We start from the raw sequence: 13,673 nt of genomic DNA, 5'->3' as shown, positions 1-13,673 counted from the left end.
TGTGATTTGAGCTGTTAAATAAATACTGCAGAGGTGAAATAGTGTTGACCTCTGAAAAGTTTCCTTTTTTGATTTGAAGGATTCCTCTCAGCAAGGAATGGTTGGTTGTAATGAAAGTTTCTCTACCTTCTCTGCAGGTTGTGATAAAGCTTTCTCTAAAGAGCATATCACTTTGTGGTGGTCATTACTGGCATACATCAAATTGTATTTTTAACCAAAAAATTGCTACTAGGCCACTTTCTCTTTAAATATCAGCGTTTTTATCAGCGTTTATCAGCGTTCTGTTTAATCACTGTGTGTCACAATATACCCCTGGTTATACATTAAATTGAAGAGTAGGAGATTGCCTAATTTTTAAATGCCTGTCCTTATTACTGTTACATGGGTGATCTTCAACCACATTTTATTATCAGTAGTCTTTCTTCTTGGTCAACATTAGTTCCTTAAAAAGGAGCCATAATTATGGGGACACCTGGGTGTCCTTACTGACTTCCTATGTGATTCTATGGTTTCTGTTCATTGGAAAAGTAGGTAATATGCATGTACAGAACAATGTGTGCTTGGTCTTCCTCTATTAAAATGAATGAGCAAGGTCTTGCCTGCCGAGGAAGCTATTTGCAAGCTTGGGCACTTCTTGTTTTTCTGTCTCCAGCCTATTAAGTAGACTCTTGTGCAATCAGACACTAATGTATTTAAAATATATTCAGAATTTTGTAAGAGCTAAGCATTTGAGAGATGGGTGCATCCCTTGGGATTTATGAACAAAATGATGAATTGCATCCAGTGGCATCTCTCCACTGATGGAAGGCACTTTGATTCAGTAGGGCCTCCATCAGCAGTACAGGGAGATAGGTGCCTTTTACCAATTCCCCCTTCAGCACTCAGTGTTTCTCCTAGCCTGCTCCAAAGGTTTGTAGGATCCTTTGAAACAGAGGGTGTGGGGAATCAGCAAAATTTGTCTCCATCTGAACTCTGCTGATGGAACCTTCCATGAGATCAAGCTAGAGGACATCACTGGATACAATTTGATAGCTCTATTAAACAATAACATCTAAAAATAAAGATAGCTGTTCAGTGAAATCTTAAGATAGTTCAAGTTCCAGCAAAATCTGTAGGACTATATTTATACCACAGTAACACGTTAACCAGCTAAGACTCAGGACCTATCTTTAACCCAAATCTCTAGAGCTGGAACTACTTTTGATTTGCTTATAGAATGTTTGACTTTCTTATTTTATCCATAACTCCAAAAAGAAAGAGCGCTTGTGTTTTTCGTAATTGTATAAATAGGCATTTTGGACAGGGCAATTGCTGTGTAAGGCTGAGTAAAGCTACATCGAAGGTCCTTCTACATAATTATTAACCTATGAAAATGTCTTATGGCACCTTAAAGCCTAACACATTTATTCTGGCATAAGCTCTTGTGAAGTAGAATGCCACATACTTAACAAAGCTATGTCTCTGGAAGTAAAGAACTCTTCACACAATCTTCATCTTTCCAGTCACTTAATTCTTATTCATTTTAATCAACAAAATCACAGGTATCACTGAGAAGAATGGGGTGTTATCTCCTCCTGGAAAGTTAGGACTCCAAACTGGACCAGTTTTTAGCGGCATTATGGCAACCAAACTATTCAAATATTTAGAAGTTTAAAAATAATTATACCTAGCTCAGCTACAGTTTGGAGAATAAGTTTATAACTTACAGTTATAAAGTGTGTGTATGTATATAGCAAGGGACGCGGGTAGCACTGTGGTCTAAACCAGAGAGCCTAGGGCTTGCCGACTGGAAGGTCAGCGGTTCGAATCCCCGCAACGGGGTGAGCTCCCGTTGTTTGGTCCTAGCTCCTGCCCACCTAGCAGTTCAAAAGCACGTCAAGTGCAGGTAGATAAATAGGTACCACTCCAGCGAGAAGGTAAACGGCGTTTCCGTGCATTGCTCTGGTTCGCCAGAAGCGGCTTAGTCATGCTGGGCACATATCCTGGAAGCTGTCTGTGGATAAACGCCGGCTCCTTCGGCCTATAGAGCGAGATGAGCGCGCAACCCCAGAGTCATCCGTGACTGGACCTAACAGTCAGGGGTACCTTTAAATTTACCGATCTATATAGCAAGCTTACAGTTCCAGCCTCTTTCAGCAGGAAATACAATATTTTAAATGCAAACTATGTCTTCCACGGCTGGAACTACTCCTATGGCACAGACACTTTTAAAAAGTATTGCAAGTTTTTCTCTCAAAGGCTACTGGGTATTTGCAAGGGTAGTACAACAGTAAACCATTGTAACAAGGTTGGGCAGAGAGTACAAGGACAGAAACCACCAACAGTTTGTAGGAGTGGGTGTCTCGCTCTTGCTCTCTACATCTATATTATGGATCAGTAAACAATAGTTTCCACATTAAGCACAATTACAGTGGTGCCCCGCTAGACGAATGCCTCGCAAGACGAAAAACCCGCAAGACGAAAGGGTTTTTCGGTTTTTGCGACGCTTCGCTAGACGATTTTCCCTATGGGCTTGCATCGCAAGACGAAAGCCCATAGGGAAATCTCGGGGACCTTTTTTTAAATGCTGGCGGTGGGGAGCAAAGCCTTTTCCCCCCCTCCGGACTTCAGAAGAGGTCCAGGAAGGCCGGCGGGGGGAAAGGCTTTGCTCCCCACCGCCAGCATTTTAAAAGCGTCCGGGATAGCAGGGAAGCGCTTCCCGCTATCCCGGACGGCTTTTGAAGGCAGGCAGGGGGGGCAAAGACTTTTGCCCCCCCTGCCTGCCTAACCGGGGGCTTTTAAATCGCCCCGGGACTGTCCGGGGCGATTTAAAAGCCCCCGGACGGCTTTTGAAGCCTCCCCCCGCCGCCCGGCTTCGGGGCATCGTCCCAATGCCGGGCGGTGGGGCAGGAACGCCTCCCCCAGCCGCCCGGCATCGGAACGATGTCCCAAAGCCGGGCGGCCGGGCGGGAAAGCCTCCCCCCGCCGCCCGGCTTCGGGGCATCGTCCCGATGCCGGGCGGTGGGGCAGGAAAGCCTCCCCCAGCCGCCCGGCATCGGAACGATGTCCCGAAGCCGGGCGGCCGGGCGGGAAAGCCTCCCCCAGCCGCCCGGCTTCGGGGCATCGTTCCGATGCCGGGCGGCTGGGGGAGGCTTTCCTGCCCCACCGCCCGGCATCGGGACGATGTCCCGAAGCCGGGCGGCCGGGCGGGAAAGCCTCCCCCAGCCGCCCGGCTTCGGGGCATCATCCCGATGCCGGGCGGTGGGGCAGGAACGCCTCCCCCAGCCGCCCGGCTTCGGGGCATCGTCCCGATGCCGGGCGGTGGGGCAGGAACGCCTCCCCCAGCCGCCCGGCTTCGGGGCATCGTCCCGATGCCGGGCGGTGGGGCAGGAACGCCTCCCCCCGCCGCCCGGCTTCGGGGCATCGTCCCGATGCCGGGCGGTGGGGCAGGAAAGCCTCCCCCAGCCGCCCGGCATCGGAACGATGTCCCGAAGCCGGGCGGCCGGGCGGGAAAGCCTCCCCCAGCCGCCCGGCTTCGGGGCATCGTTCCGATGCCGGGCGGCTGGGGGAGGCTTTCCTGCCCCACCGCCCGGCATCGGAACGATGTCCCGAAGCCGGGCGGCCGGGCGGGAAAGCCTCCCCCCCCGCCCGGCTTCGGGGCATCATCCCGATGCCGGGCGGTGGGGCAGGAACGCCTCCCCCAGCCGCCCGGCTTCGGGGCATCGTCCCGATGCCGGGCGGTGGGGCAGGAACGCCTCCCCCAGCCGCCCGGCTTCGGGGCATCGTCCCGATGCCGGGCGGTGGGGCAGGAACGCCTCCCCCAGCCGCCCGGCATCGGAACGATGTCCCGAAGCCGGGCGGCCGGGCGGGAAAGCCTTTGTCCCCCCTGCCTGCCTTCCCAGGGGCTTTTAAATCGCCCCGGACAGCGGAGAAGTCCTCCGCTGTCCCGGGCGATTTTAAAATGCCGCCCGCCAGAAGAGGTCGGGGGAAGGCTTTTTCCATAGGAACGCATTAATTGATTTTCAATGCATTCCTATGGAAAACCGTGCATCGCAAGACGAAAAACTCGCAAGACGAAGAGACTTGCGGAACGAATTAATTTCGTCTTGCGAGGCACCACTGTATATGGTGTGTGTGTGTGTGTGCACACACACACACACACACACACACACACAAATGTAGCCACCATATAATTGTTTAAAACAATTGTTTAAATGGTTTACAGTTTTTGAAAGTTTTAGTGCTGATCCTCAAGATCTGTTTGCATCATATCAATGCTTCCAATAACAGAAAGCCAGGCTCATTTTTTTCTCATCAGCTGTATAATAAACTTTTATTCATATGTAAAATAAAGTGGAGAACTGTTCTTTCTACTAATAAATGTCCTATAGACATTGTTGCTGTGGAGAAATTGTCACAGATTTATTAGAATGGTTTCCTGTTATTTCATTGGCCTTTTTTATATTTCTTGGTACATTCATAGCCAAACTATATCTGTGTTCTTTTAATTTTAATCTCTACAATAGTGTTCACTGGCTCTCTTCTCCCTTTGTGCATGTTGGCTGACAGGAAATACCTGACAGACCCATTAAATGGAAGGCACAGCTGCTCTGAGATTTATAAAACATTGTTATTTCCTTTTTGGGACACATTTATTGCAAACTGCAGGAGCAGGGATTTTAAAATTTCACTCTTCCTCATTGTGCAATAGATGCACTTGGGATGAATGCTTTACAAGCACATGACTATTATTTACACCTCTCATGGACCCATTTTCCACAGCCTGCTCCTTTTGATGTATACCTGTCATTGGCAACCAGTGCTCTTGATGCAAAGCAGCCTGGTATCTTACTTTCCTCAAGTGGGCTTTGAAGCCTTTCTGTACTTTTATGATACTGATGTGTGCTATTATGCATCACTTAACAGCATTTTTATTTTTAAGCTGTTAATTGTTAATGAAGGAACAGAAATAGCATGAAGAACACATAGCTGTATTAAAAAAAAGACTGTTTTCTAAAAAAAATGTTCTTTATATTTGAAAGCTATATAAAAATGAACATTGTTAGGTTCTTTGAAGCTTCAGTGCTCCACTTTTCATTCCCTCCCTTAAGTGTCACATTTGTCTGCTTCTGAATGCCATATATCTTTTTTGCCAAGTGTATATCCAACATACAGACCTACAATCGAGACATTTTCCCTATTTCAATTAATACCATTTTAAAGTAAGATTTGCACCCAGGAAAGCCCTTGGCTTATATTGCCATGTTTCATACAATGAAATAACTATCCATTTTTATCAATATTTCAATATGTTTTTTCATTTTACTTTATATAAACCAGTTCAAACCCCGAAATAGTCTGAAGCATGGACAGAAGCTTACAATGATGGTTGAGTTCCATACCCTTTTTCTTTCACACCCCCACCCCTTTTCTAACTTTTAACAAACTATAAACTCATATAAAGATGGCAATAAAATTGTTAACATGATAGTTAATAAAAAGTAGCATTAAGTAATCCCAGAAGAAGAATTATAAAATCTCTTTGATGACTTTACATTAACAAGAATATTCTGTTATTTGTTTTACCCATGTATTCCGGAACATGTAACTGTAATTGTGCGGGGTTGGAGAGCAGAGCCACACTCGCTCCCTTCCCAGTACTATTCACACATTCTAGGCATCTCTGCAGCCATCCTGAAACACATGCAGAGGCTGTCCCTATGAGCAGAACTCTGTGATTGCTGTTGTCACTAGATTGATTTGGAAGCCCCCCTCCCGCCCCCCACTAACTTAGGGGTCTATTTTCTAAAGATTTTTTTGTACTTCTGCAAGCCTTGCATTTCCCCAAGCCTGCTCCGGTATATGAATACAGCGGTACCTTGGGATGCGAACGGGATCCGTTCCGGAGCCCTGTTCGCATCCTGAACAGAACATAAGACGCAACTGCGCGCGTCACGTTTCGCTGCTTTCGCGCGTGGCGACATTTTGACCATCTGCGCATGTGTGAGAGGCGAAACCCAGAAGTAACATGCTCTGTTACTTCCGGGTCGCCGCAGAGCACAACCTGAAAATACTTATCCTAAAGCGTATTTATCCCAAGGTATGACTAGTGCTTTTTAGCTACATAAGGATCTGAACTTACCAAATGTTTACGGCATTTAACTTTTATTGGTAATTTCCTAACGCAGAGAGATAAAATTATTCTTAGTATTTCTACACATTCTGGAAGCTAAGAAACATGAAGTTGATTTAAATGATTTTTTTAAAAATAATTTCAGCTATTTTCTCTTTTCACCCTTTTGTAGACCTACCACCACCACCAGTACCGCCACCTGCTATAAAATCTCCCACTGCTCAGTCCAAATCTCAACTGGAGGTACGGTCCGTCATGTTGCCAAAGTTGTCCTCTATAGACCCAAGAACAGAAAGGGCAGTGGAAAGAAAAGGGCCGGGCTATAAGGGGAAAGAAGGAGCTGATGGCCGTCAGCATTCTGACATGCGGACAAGTTCAGGGGAGCGCCGAGAGTCACAGGAACAGCAAAGTGAAGGCAAACCGCGAGGAAACAAAGCAGCAAGGCGAGATGGCACACCAGCAAAAACACATATTCTCCAAGGTGATTTGATACACTGGGCAAATGCTAAAAGCTTTTCCTGCAATAATGAAGTTGTCTCCGCTTAGTCACCCAACTAGATTCCCCACTGAAATGAAAGCTTAGAAGAACTCTCTCTTTGTAATATAGGCACCTCCTAAAATTTAATAATATAAAACAAAACAAACAAAAAGGTAGAGCACCAAACTTTGCAGCTAGGAAATGTGAAGGAGGAAACCATAAACAAATAAAAAGCTTTAGAAATCTGATGTCTCCTATTCATCCAAACAGCACTGTATCCTGGCATCTCATGGGTTACGGTAATACCTGAAAAGTATTTTTCCTTGCATCTTAACCACTTACTTTCTGTCAAAAACTGAAGAGATTAGCTGTTTGTCTTCAGATTCCTAAAAGGAAAAGGTACGGCAAAGCTAACTCAATCCTTTCTAAAAATGTGAAGAGCGTGATAACAAAAGAAAGGTAGTTTGGTTTCTGGATGCTTAACCACAAACATCAAGCCAGAACGCATTACAAACGCCATAAAGGACTCATTCCAGACCAACATAATATATTTTTATGACAGCCAGTAAGGCCTGATTGAAGAATGATTGAAGAATGTGTAAAACAGCCTTTGTAAAAGCTGTCATCAAATAAGCAAACCAGTCCTGATACTATCTAACCATGGCACAAAACTACGAAATAGAAATTGGGTAGTAAATTGGTTAAGTGGGCACAAAAGCAAGAGGTCTGTAAATGACAAGGGGTCACAATAAAGTGAAGTCATTAGCAAGATACACCAAGAATGGTGCTGCGATTGTTGTTTTTCAATTTATATATCAATGGCATAAAAGCCAGTGGCAAAATCTGGTGGTGAAATTGGAAACACTGTTAATGTTTAAGTAATTTTTCACTTAAAAAACAGTATTGACCTAGGCTTGTGTGTAATTTGTTAAATTCTGCCTTATCATTTAACTATTGAGTTTGACCAAACTGGGAGGCAGTGCCTGGCGTCCTCTGGTCCATGGGGTCACGAAGAGTCTGACACAACTAAACAACAATCATTTAACTTCACTGTCACACAGAACAGTTCATTTTCAGCTTCTTTGAAGCATGGTGTCACAATATACCTGAAAGTGATCACTACAGCCCTTGCAATTATCCCACATGCAGTGAGAAGGGGCTCATGATCATGCCAACTAGCCTTGCTTCCTTTAGCAACTGGATGCAAAACTCCTGCATTCAGCAGCCCCAGGAAATCAGGGCTCCAACCTGCCCTATGTATGTATAGCTGTACTGTATACACACATAATCCCTTTCACACTGAATATATGGCTGCCAAAAAGGTGTGGACAGAAGGTGCATTGGGGAAATGACTTCTTCTGACCTCTTCTTGCTCAACACCTTTTTTAGTCCACTATCCTCCCTTATCTCAATCTTCCACCACCATATATACCATCATTCTGGCTGTGTTTCCATAGACATTTGTATATAAGTGCGCTTGAAAACATAGCACAGAGACATGTGTATCCTTGCAAAATGAAAACAGCTAGGCATTGGTTTTCAAGATCCTCCATTATCACACAGTTGTATGTGCATGTAGGTAGCTCCGCCCTTTCCCATTCACCCCAATGTATGCATTCCTTCTTGGACACTTGTTTTCCAGCAGTGTTGTACATAGTGGCCACTCATGTTGAAAAGCATTCAGGCCAGCATCTTCTCTTAGCTTGTTATTTTGCCCATTTGGGAGCTTTTGTGTCATGGAAGAGGTCGCAGCGAGTTCTGCCTAAAAAGAAGCCTATTCCTTTCCTTCTATTAATCTTTTTATAATAGCAGCTCTTCCAGTGTACATCTGGAGGAGAGAGCAGAGAGATGTGCAGGCACATAGAATGCGTTGGGAGACAGACAAGTGTAATCAACTGCAATTTATATTTGCTATTTCCATTGCTCCAATGCTAAAACAATCACTTAAGTACAAATGCAGTACTAAAAGACATTGTGTGTTTCAAAAGGCATTTTTGTCTATGGTAATATTAACACATGTGTAATTCTCTCCTTAGAGGATATTCTGCCATATTGTAGACCTACATTTCCAACATCAAACAACACTAGAGATCCTAGTTCCTCAAGTTCTATGTCATCCAGAGGATCAGGAAGTAGACAAAGGGCAGAACAAGCAAATCTAGGTCGAAGAAATGTGACAGAAATGCAGGTATTTGGAACATATGATCAAGGAGAGGATGAAGAAGAATTACAGGTAATATGTGTTTCTGATAGTCACTAGGGGGGAATCTTTTGTGAAAATACAAATGCTTATTCCTCAAAGCTAGTTTTCTTTTATCCCTTAATTGGTTACTCTACAGAGACTTTTAGATTTTTGGTCTCATCAGGTAAGTATAATCCCAATTGGAGCACTGTTTCATATCTATTTAATCTCTAAACTACTAATCTATGAGCGCCACAGAAATTTTAAGTTCTTAACTTTCGTTACAATTTTTTGTTATTAATTATATTTAATATAAGGCACAATACAAAATTAATGCTGAACACAGCTTATCTCAGTAATTGTGCATGAAAATACTATATGATATCTTATTATAGAAATGAGGCAACAAAATATGAAATTCAAAGCATTATACTATAGCAATATTATGATGGAAAGATGTACAGTGGTACCTCTGGTTGAGGACAGGATCCATTCTGGAGCTGCAGTCGGAACCTGAGGTTTCCGCAACCGGAGGGACCGCTTCTACGCACACACACACGGCGGTAGAGCGCATCTGCGCGTGGCAAAAACCTGGAAATATACTTCTAGGTTTGCTGCTTACGTATCCCAAAGTTTACATAAGCAGAGGGAAATGTAAGCGGCGGTATGACTGTAATTTGTATTTCCTAATTATATGAAACTTTATTAAAAGTGTTTTTACAGCAGTCAAAACTAAGCAGTTTTTAACTACTGCTTAAATCATAATCTACTGTACTGTGAAACAAAATTATTTTAGTAAGTATATTCTCCAGAATAGCATAAATTATTCTGAGTGAGAAGGCAAGAAAATACCCACAAAATACATCATGTGTTGTTGTTTTTTAAACAGGAAACTGAAAGCTGAAGAAGAGATGTAGTGTAACAAGTTTCTGAAACCTAATCAGAAAGATATCACTTAAGATGCCTCAAGTCTGATGATATTTGATGCCAGAAATAATGTTCAGTGCAATCAGAGTGTACAATTCCCCATCTTTTTATGCTATCAAAATCCTAATCTTTATTTTAATGTTATTTTAAAACCCTAACCTTAATGACCCTGTTTATTCACTTTAAATATCACACATTTCCTCTGTCCATGACAGGAATTAAACTGCTCTTTATGGTGCTACACTAGCTACTTCTTCCATTGTTAGACAGAGGGGGGAGCCTTAGTTTGCTACCGTTGTGGCCAGTGCAGTACAAGACAAGTATGTCACCAAACCAGTTCATAAACTTATGAATAAACTATCATTGATTGGACAATAGAAAATTGCAAAAAAAAAAAGAAGAAGAGATATCTATGCAGATTTTCTAACCTTCCAATGCTACTACAGGCCGTACTTGGTGCAACTAGCATTGAATTTTCTTCCAGTAGTCAGATTCCTTTGCAGCAAAAAGATATCACACAACTTGAGTTAGGGTGGTTTGTACTGTAAACACATACTGGTTTTTCAACCCCTGCCCCAAAAACTTTTAATTTGTCTGGAGTCTATCATGCTTCATCTGGAAGGTACATTCTTCACTGCAAATGTTCTTTAGGATAGAAAGAAGGCATGTTGAAGTGAACTTGGCAGTTCTATCACAAGTTAAGCTTATCAAATACTGAAGCGGTTCTTGGCCTCAACAAGTGCTACTGAAAACAAAAATACAAAAAGCAATGGACATTTTTAAAGCATCGCTGGGAAAGGACATCATCATCATGACTGGCCCAAATCTCAGACCTCTACTTTATAGTGTCAATTCACCTTAAAGAAGAAGTGCCACTTAAAGAAGTTATGTTTTGATCTTGGGATGGTTTGGGGGCGGGGGGCGGGAGAGGGTTGATTTTTTTTTTTTGTAATGCACTGTTTATTTTTTTATTTTTGGTTTTAAAAGCACAATCACTAAACTTTATTTGTAAAACATTGTAACTATTAACCGTTTTTGTCTTATTGTAAGATGTTACACCTTTGTTTGTTTTTTCATATTTTATTAATGCTCTATGTTTGTTGAAAGATGACAGATGGTAATGGTATCATACCTAAGAATGGGCCATAAACTGAACACTTCCCGTTTTCTGGACTTTAAATTCTCAAGTTTGCTGTGGCCTATCTTGACATTGGATTTCCAATGAAATAGAGCCATTAGTTCCTTTTGAAATTACAGAATTATGTCCTTTGTCTGTAGATTTTTATGATCTCTTTTGTAATTATATAATTTCTTTGTCATCGGTGCTAATGGAAAATTGTGTGTTTGTTTATGGACAATTGTCAGGCCTAGCCGCAGTGGGGGGAAAGGAGTGTTTTGGTATTTACTGAGAGCTAAATTTTTTCATTTAGCTAATTTTTAAGAAATGGTTATAATAGAAAGGGCGTGCGGTACTGAGGGAACAACCATGTGATTAATGTTTTTCATTATGTTCATGTAAGAAACCTCATATTTTAGCCATAATTTTGCATACCGAGGATTCAATAATCATAAAAGTAATTTTTGTCACATTATTTATTAAAAACGTTCTCAAATACATCATCCTTTTTGTCATGTTTCTTGTTTAACCTACAGAATGTATATTTAGGAGTTTTCTCATTGTAATAATAAAAATAACACTGACAAATCATATTTTATTCTACATCAAACAAATGCCAGTCCTATTTTAAAGACCCTTCCTTGTGCTCTGTACTTCAAGACATTTTCCCCCTTTGTGAGAACACTTTGGTCTAAGTCACCCAGTGTCAGAGCTGACAGACAGCTTCTGCCCTCACTGCAACCGTGAAACCAAGTTCTGCATTGTATTTCGTGAGTAGCAACATTTTGTTATATGTGGTGGTGCGGAATAAAAAGGTGCCTTCAAAAATAAAAGTGGGGTGGAGCTAAAGCAGATTCCATTTCATTACAACTAGATCCAAGATTCCTTCCCACTCTGTCCTGTGACACTTAAATAGAGAAACTGAGAATCAAGCCTGCCAGAAGCTTCAAGAAATGGCCAGTCTTTACGATAATTCTTAAATAAGGATGGCTTTGTCTCAGAACTGTCTTTAAAGGTGCAGAAAGACGAGGTGCACTATAAATTGAGAGTAGCAGGCTTCAGCCATTTCTAGTCATCACATTTAGTCATGCTTGGAGAAGACATGCTTTTGTATGTTTCTTAAGCATTTTCCCTTCTTTTGTGCTTTTTTTTTTTTTTACTTACTGTTGGCCCAACTGGCCATCTTCACTGGTATTGCTGAACGCACTTTGAATATTCCCTATTGACTTTTTGGTCTATTCTCTGCTGAGATTAGGTAGGCAGTAGATATAAGCTCCTTAGCGTTTTGTGTTGTTTATTTTTATTCTAGGATTTGCTTATTTTAGTGAACAGAATATAAATATAGGACACGGTGCATCTGTATGCACATACATCACTTTAGTATGTTAAGGGGAGGATATTAAATGCCGCAATGAAATACAAAATATATCCTTTTGGAGACTTTGGTAACCAAGCTGGCTTATCAATGTGTGTTTGTGTGTGTATGATTATATTCCATGATTTATAAAATATTTTAAAATAATACTCATAACTGGATAAAAGAAGGAAAGCACATTTTAAACATGTGCGTCAATATTTCAATGTTGTATAAATTTTAGCAACATTATAGCAAACATTTTAAGTACTGCTGAAACTGCACTTGAAATTGCAATATGATCTTTTAAGCATTCTACCACTAGAGTCCTTGCTGAAAATTACTTCATCTGATCTTATAAAATACACAGATGCCCAAGCATGAAAGAAGGTTACTCTTGCATTACTAACATAAATAAACAATTGTTCATTGACGGGGAAGCAGCAAACCTCTTTTCAAAGCCATGAAATGTTTAATTGGTCTCTGGACATATTCCTGAGGAAATACTAATTGTGTAAAAACATTAGAGAATTAGTATTTTTTAATGGCATGGATTTCATTTATGTAGATGTTGGAGGCAACGTAGCTATGTGCTTTATGTTACTTGAAAATAAAATCACTTAACGAATAATCCCAAACTGCTCATATAGAAACATTTGAGCTATCACAAACAATCAGGAATGATTTCTGTTCATAATAGTTTTGGTGCAGGAAAAACAGCAAATAAGGCTGAGGCACCTCAAAACCATACACACCACAACCCCTCCTTGTGCAACTGTTGGCTGGGCTTCAATGAATTGGGGTGAACATATTTTCTAGACCACAGCTTGTTGAAGTCTCATAATGATAGAGGTGAAGCTGAATGCTGGGAAATTCATGAAAACAAAAGGAATTCTTCACGCAGTGCATACTTTGAAATTCACTACTATAGAAGGTGTATCAACTAGGACGGTTTTAAAGGGGGATTAGACAAATTCATGGAGGTTAAAGCTATCATGGTTAATAGCAATATTATCTGCAGTACCAGAGGCAATATGTCTCTGCATGCCAGTTGTTCAGTGGAGGGCAAGAGTGGGAGAAGACCATTGTGCCCATGTGCTGCTTCGATTTCCCATAAGCATCTGGTTGGCCACTGTGAGAGCAGGGTTCTTTTTAGATTAACATGTTCTAATGCACATCTGAAAAGTTATCCAGTCCTTCCAAATACAATTCCTTTAAACTACTTTAAACTGTTTTTCTTCCCTCACTGTTTACCCAATGCAAGTATTCATGCACAGTTTGAAACAACAATGCAATTGTTAAAATAACTATTTCAAGTAGATGGTGCATACATTTTTATGGATGTTTTTATATTACATTTGTTGAGTATATAAGTTTACTAAGTTTCTACAAATCTATGCAGTACCACAATCATTTAATGAGACATTGACTTGAATTTCCAGAGGCAGAAACATGCAAAATGCCAAAACAATTTTAAATTCCCATCTTTTCACATGTCTCTTT

General features: G+C 41.6%; 1 protein-coding gene and 1 long non-coding RNA gene across 5 annotated transcripts in view; one reads left to right on the top strand and one right to left on the bottom strand.

The window, feature by feature from the left end:
* The window catches only part of ROBO1 (roundabout guidance receptor 1), a 559,072-nt gene extending 547,753 nt beyond the window's left edge, over positions 1-11,319 (top strand). For all 4 annotated transcript variants that reach the window (XM_081907820.1, XM_081907819.1, XM_081907821.1 and 1 more), the window contains 3 exons: positions 6,285-6,593; positions 8,627-8,823; positions 9,662-11,319. In XM_081907820.1, the coding sequence (XP_081763946.1) occupies positions 6,285-6,593; positions 8,627-8,823; positions 9,662-9,676 (521 nt within the window). In that variant the 3' untranslated portion in view covers positions 9,677-11,319. The remainder of the gene's footprint in view (positions 1-6,284; positions 6,594-8,626; positions 8,824-9,661) is intronic.
* LOC309368109 overlaps positions 1-13,673 on the bottom strand; it is a 140,980-nt gene that overhangs the window by 96,428 nt on the left and 30,879 nt on the right. The window lies entirely within an intron of this gene.

The sequence above is a fragment of the Podarcis melisellensis genome, assembly GCF_964234715.1.
Source record: "Podarcis melisellensis genome assembly, chromosome: 4".
Taxonomy (NCBI): domain Eukaryota; kingdom Metazoa; phylum Chordata; class Lepidosauria; order Squamata; family Lacertidae; genus Podarcis; species Podarcis melisellensis.
The sequence above is the reverse complement of the archived record's forward strand: the minus strand, read 5'-3'. Positions and strand labels throughout refer to the sequence as shown.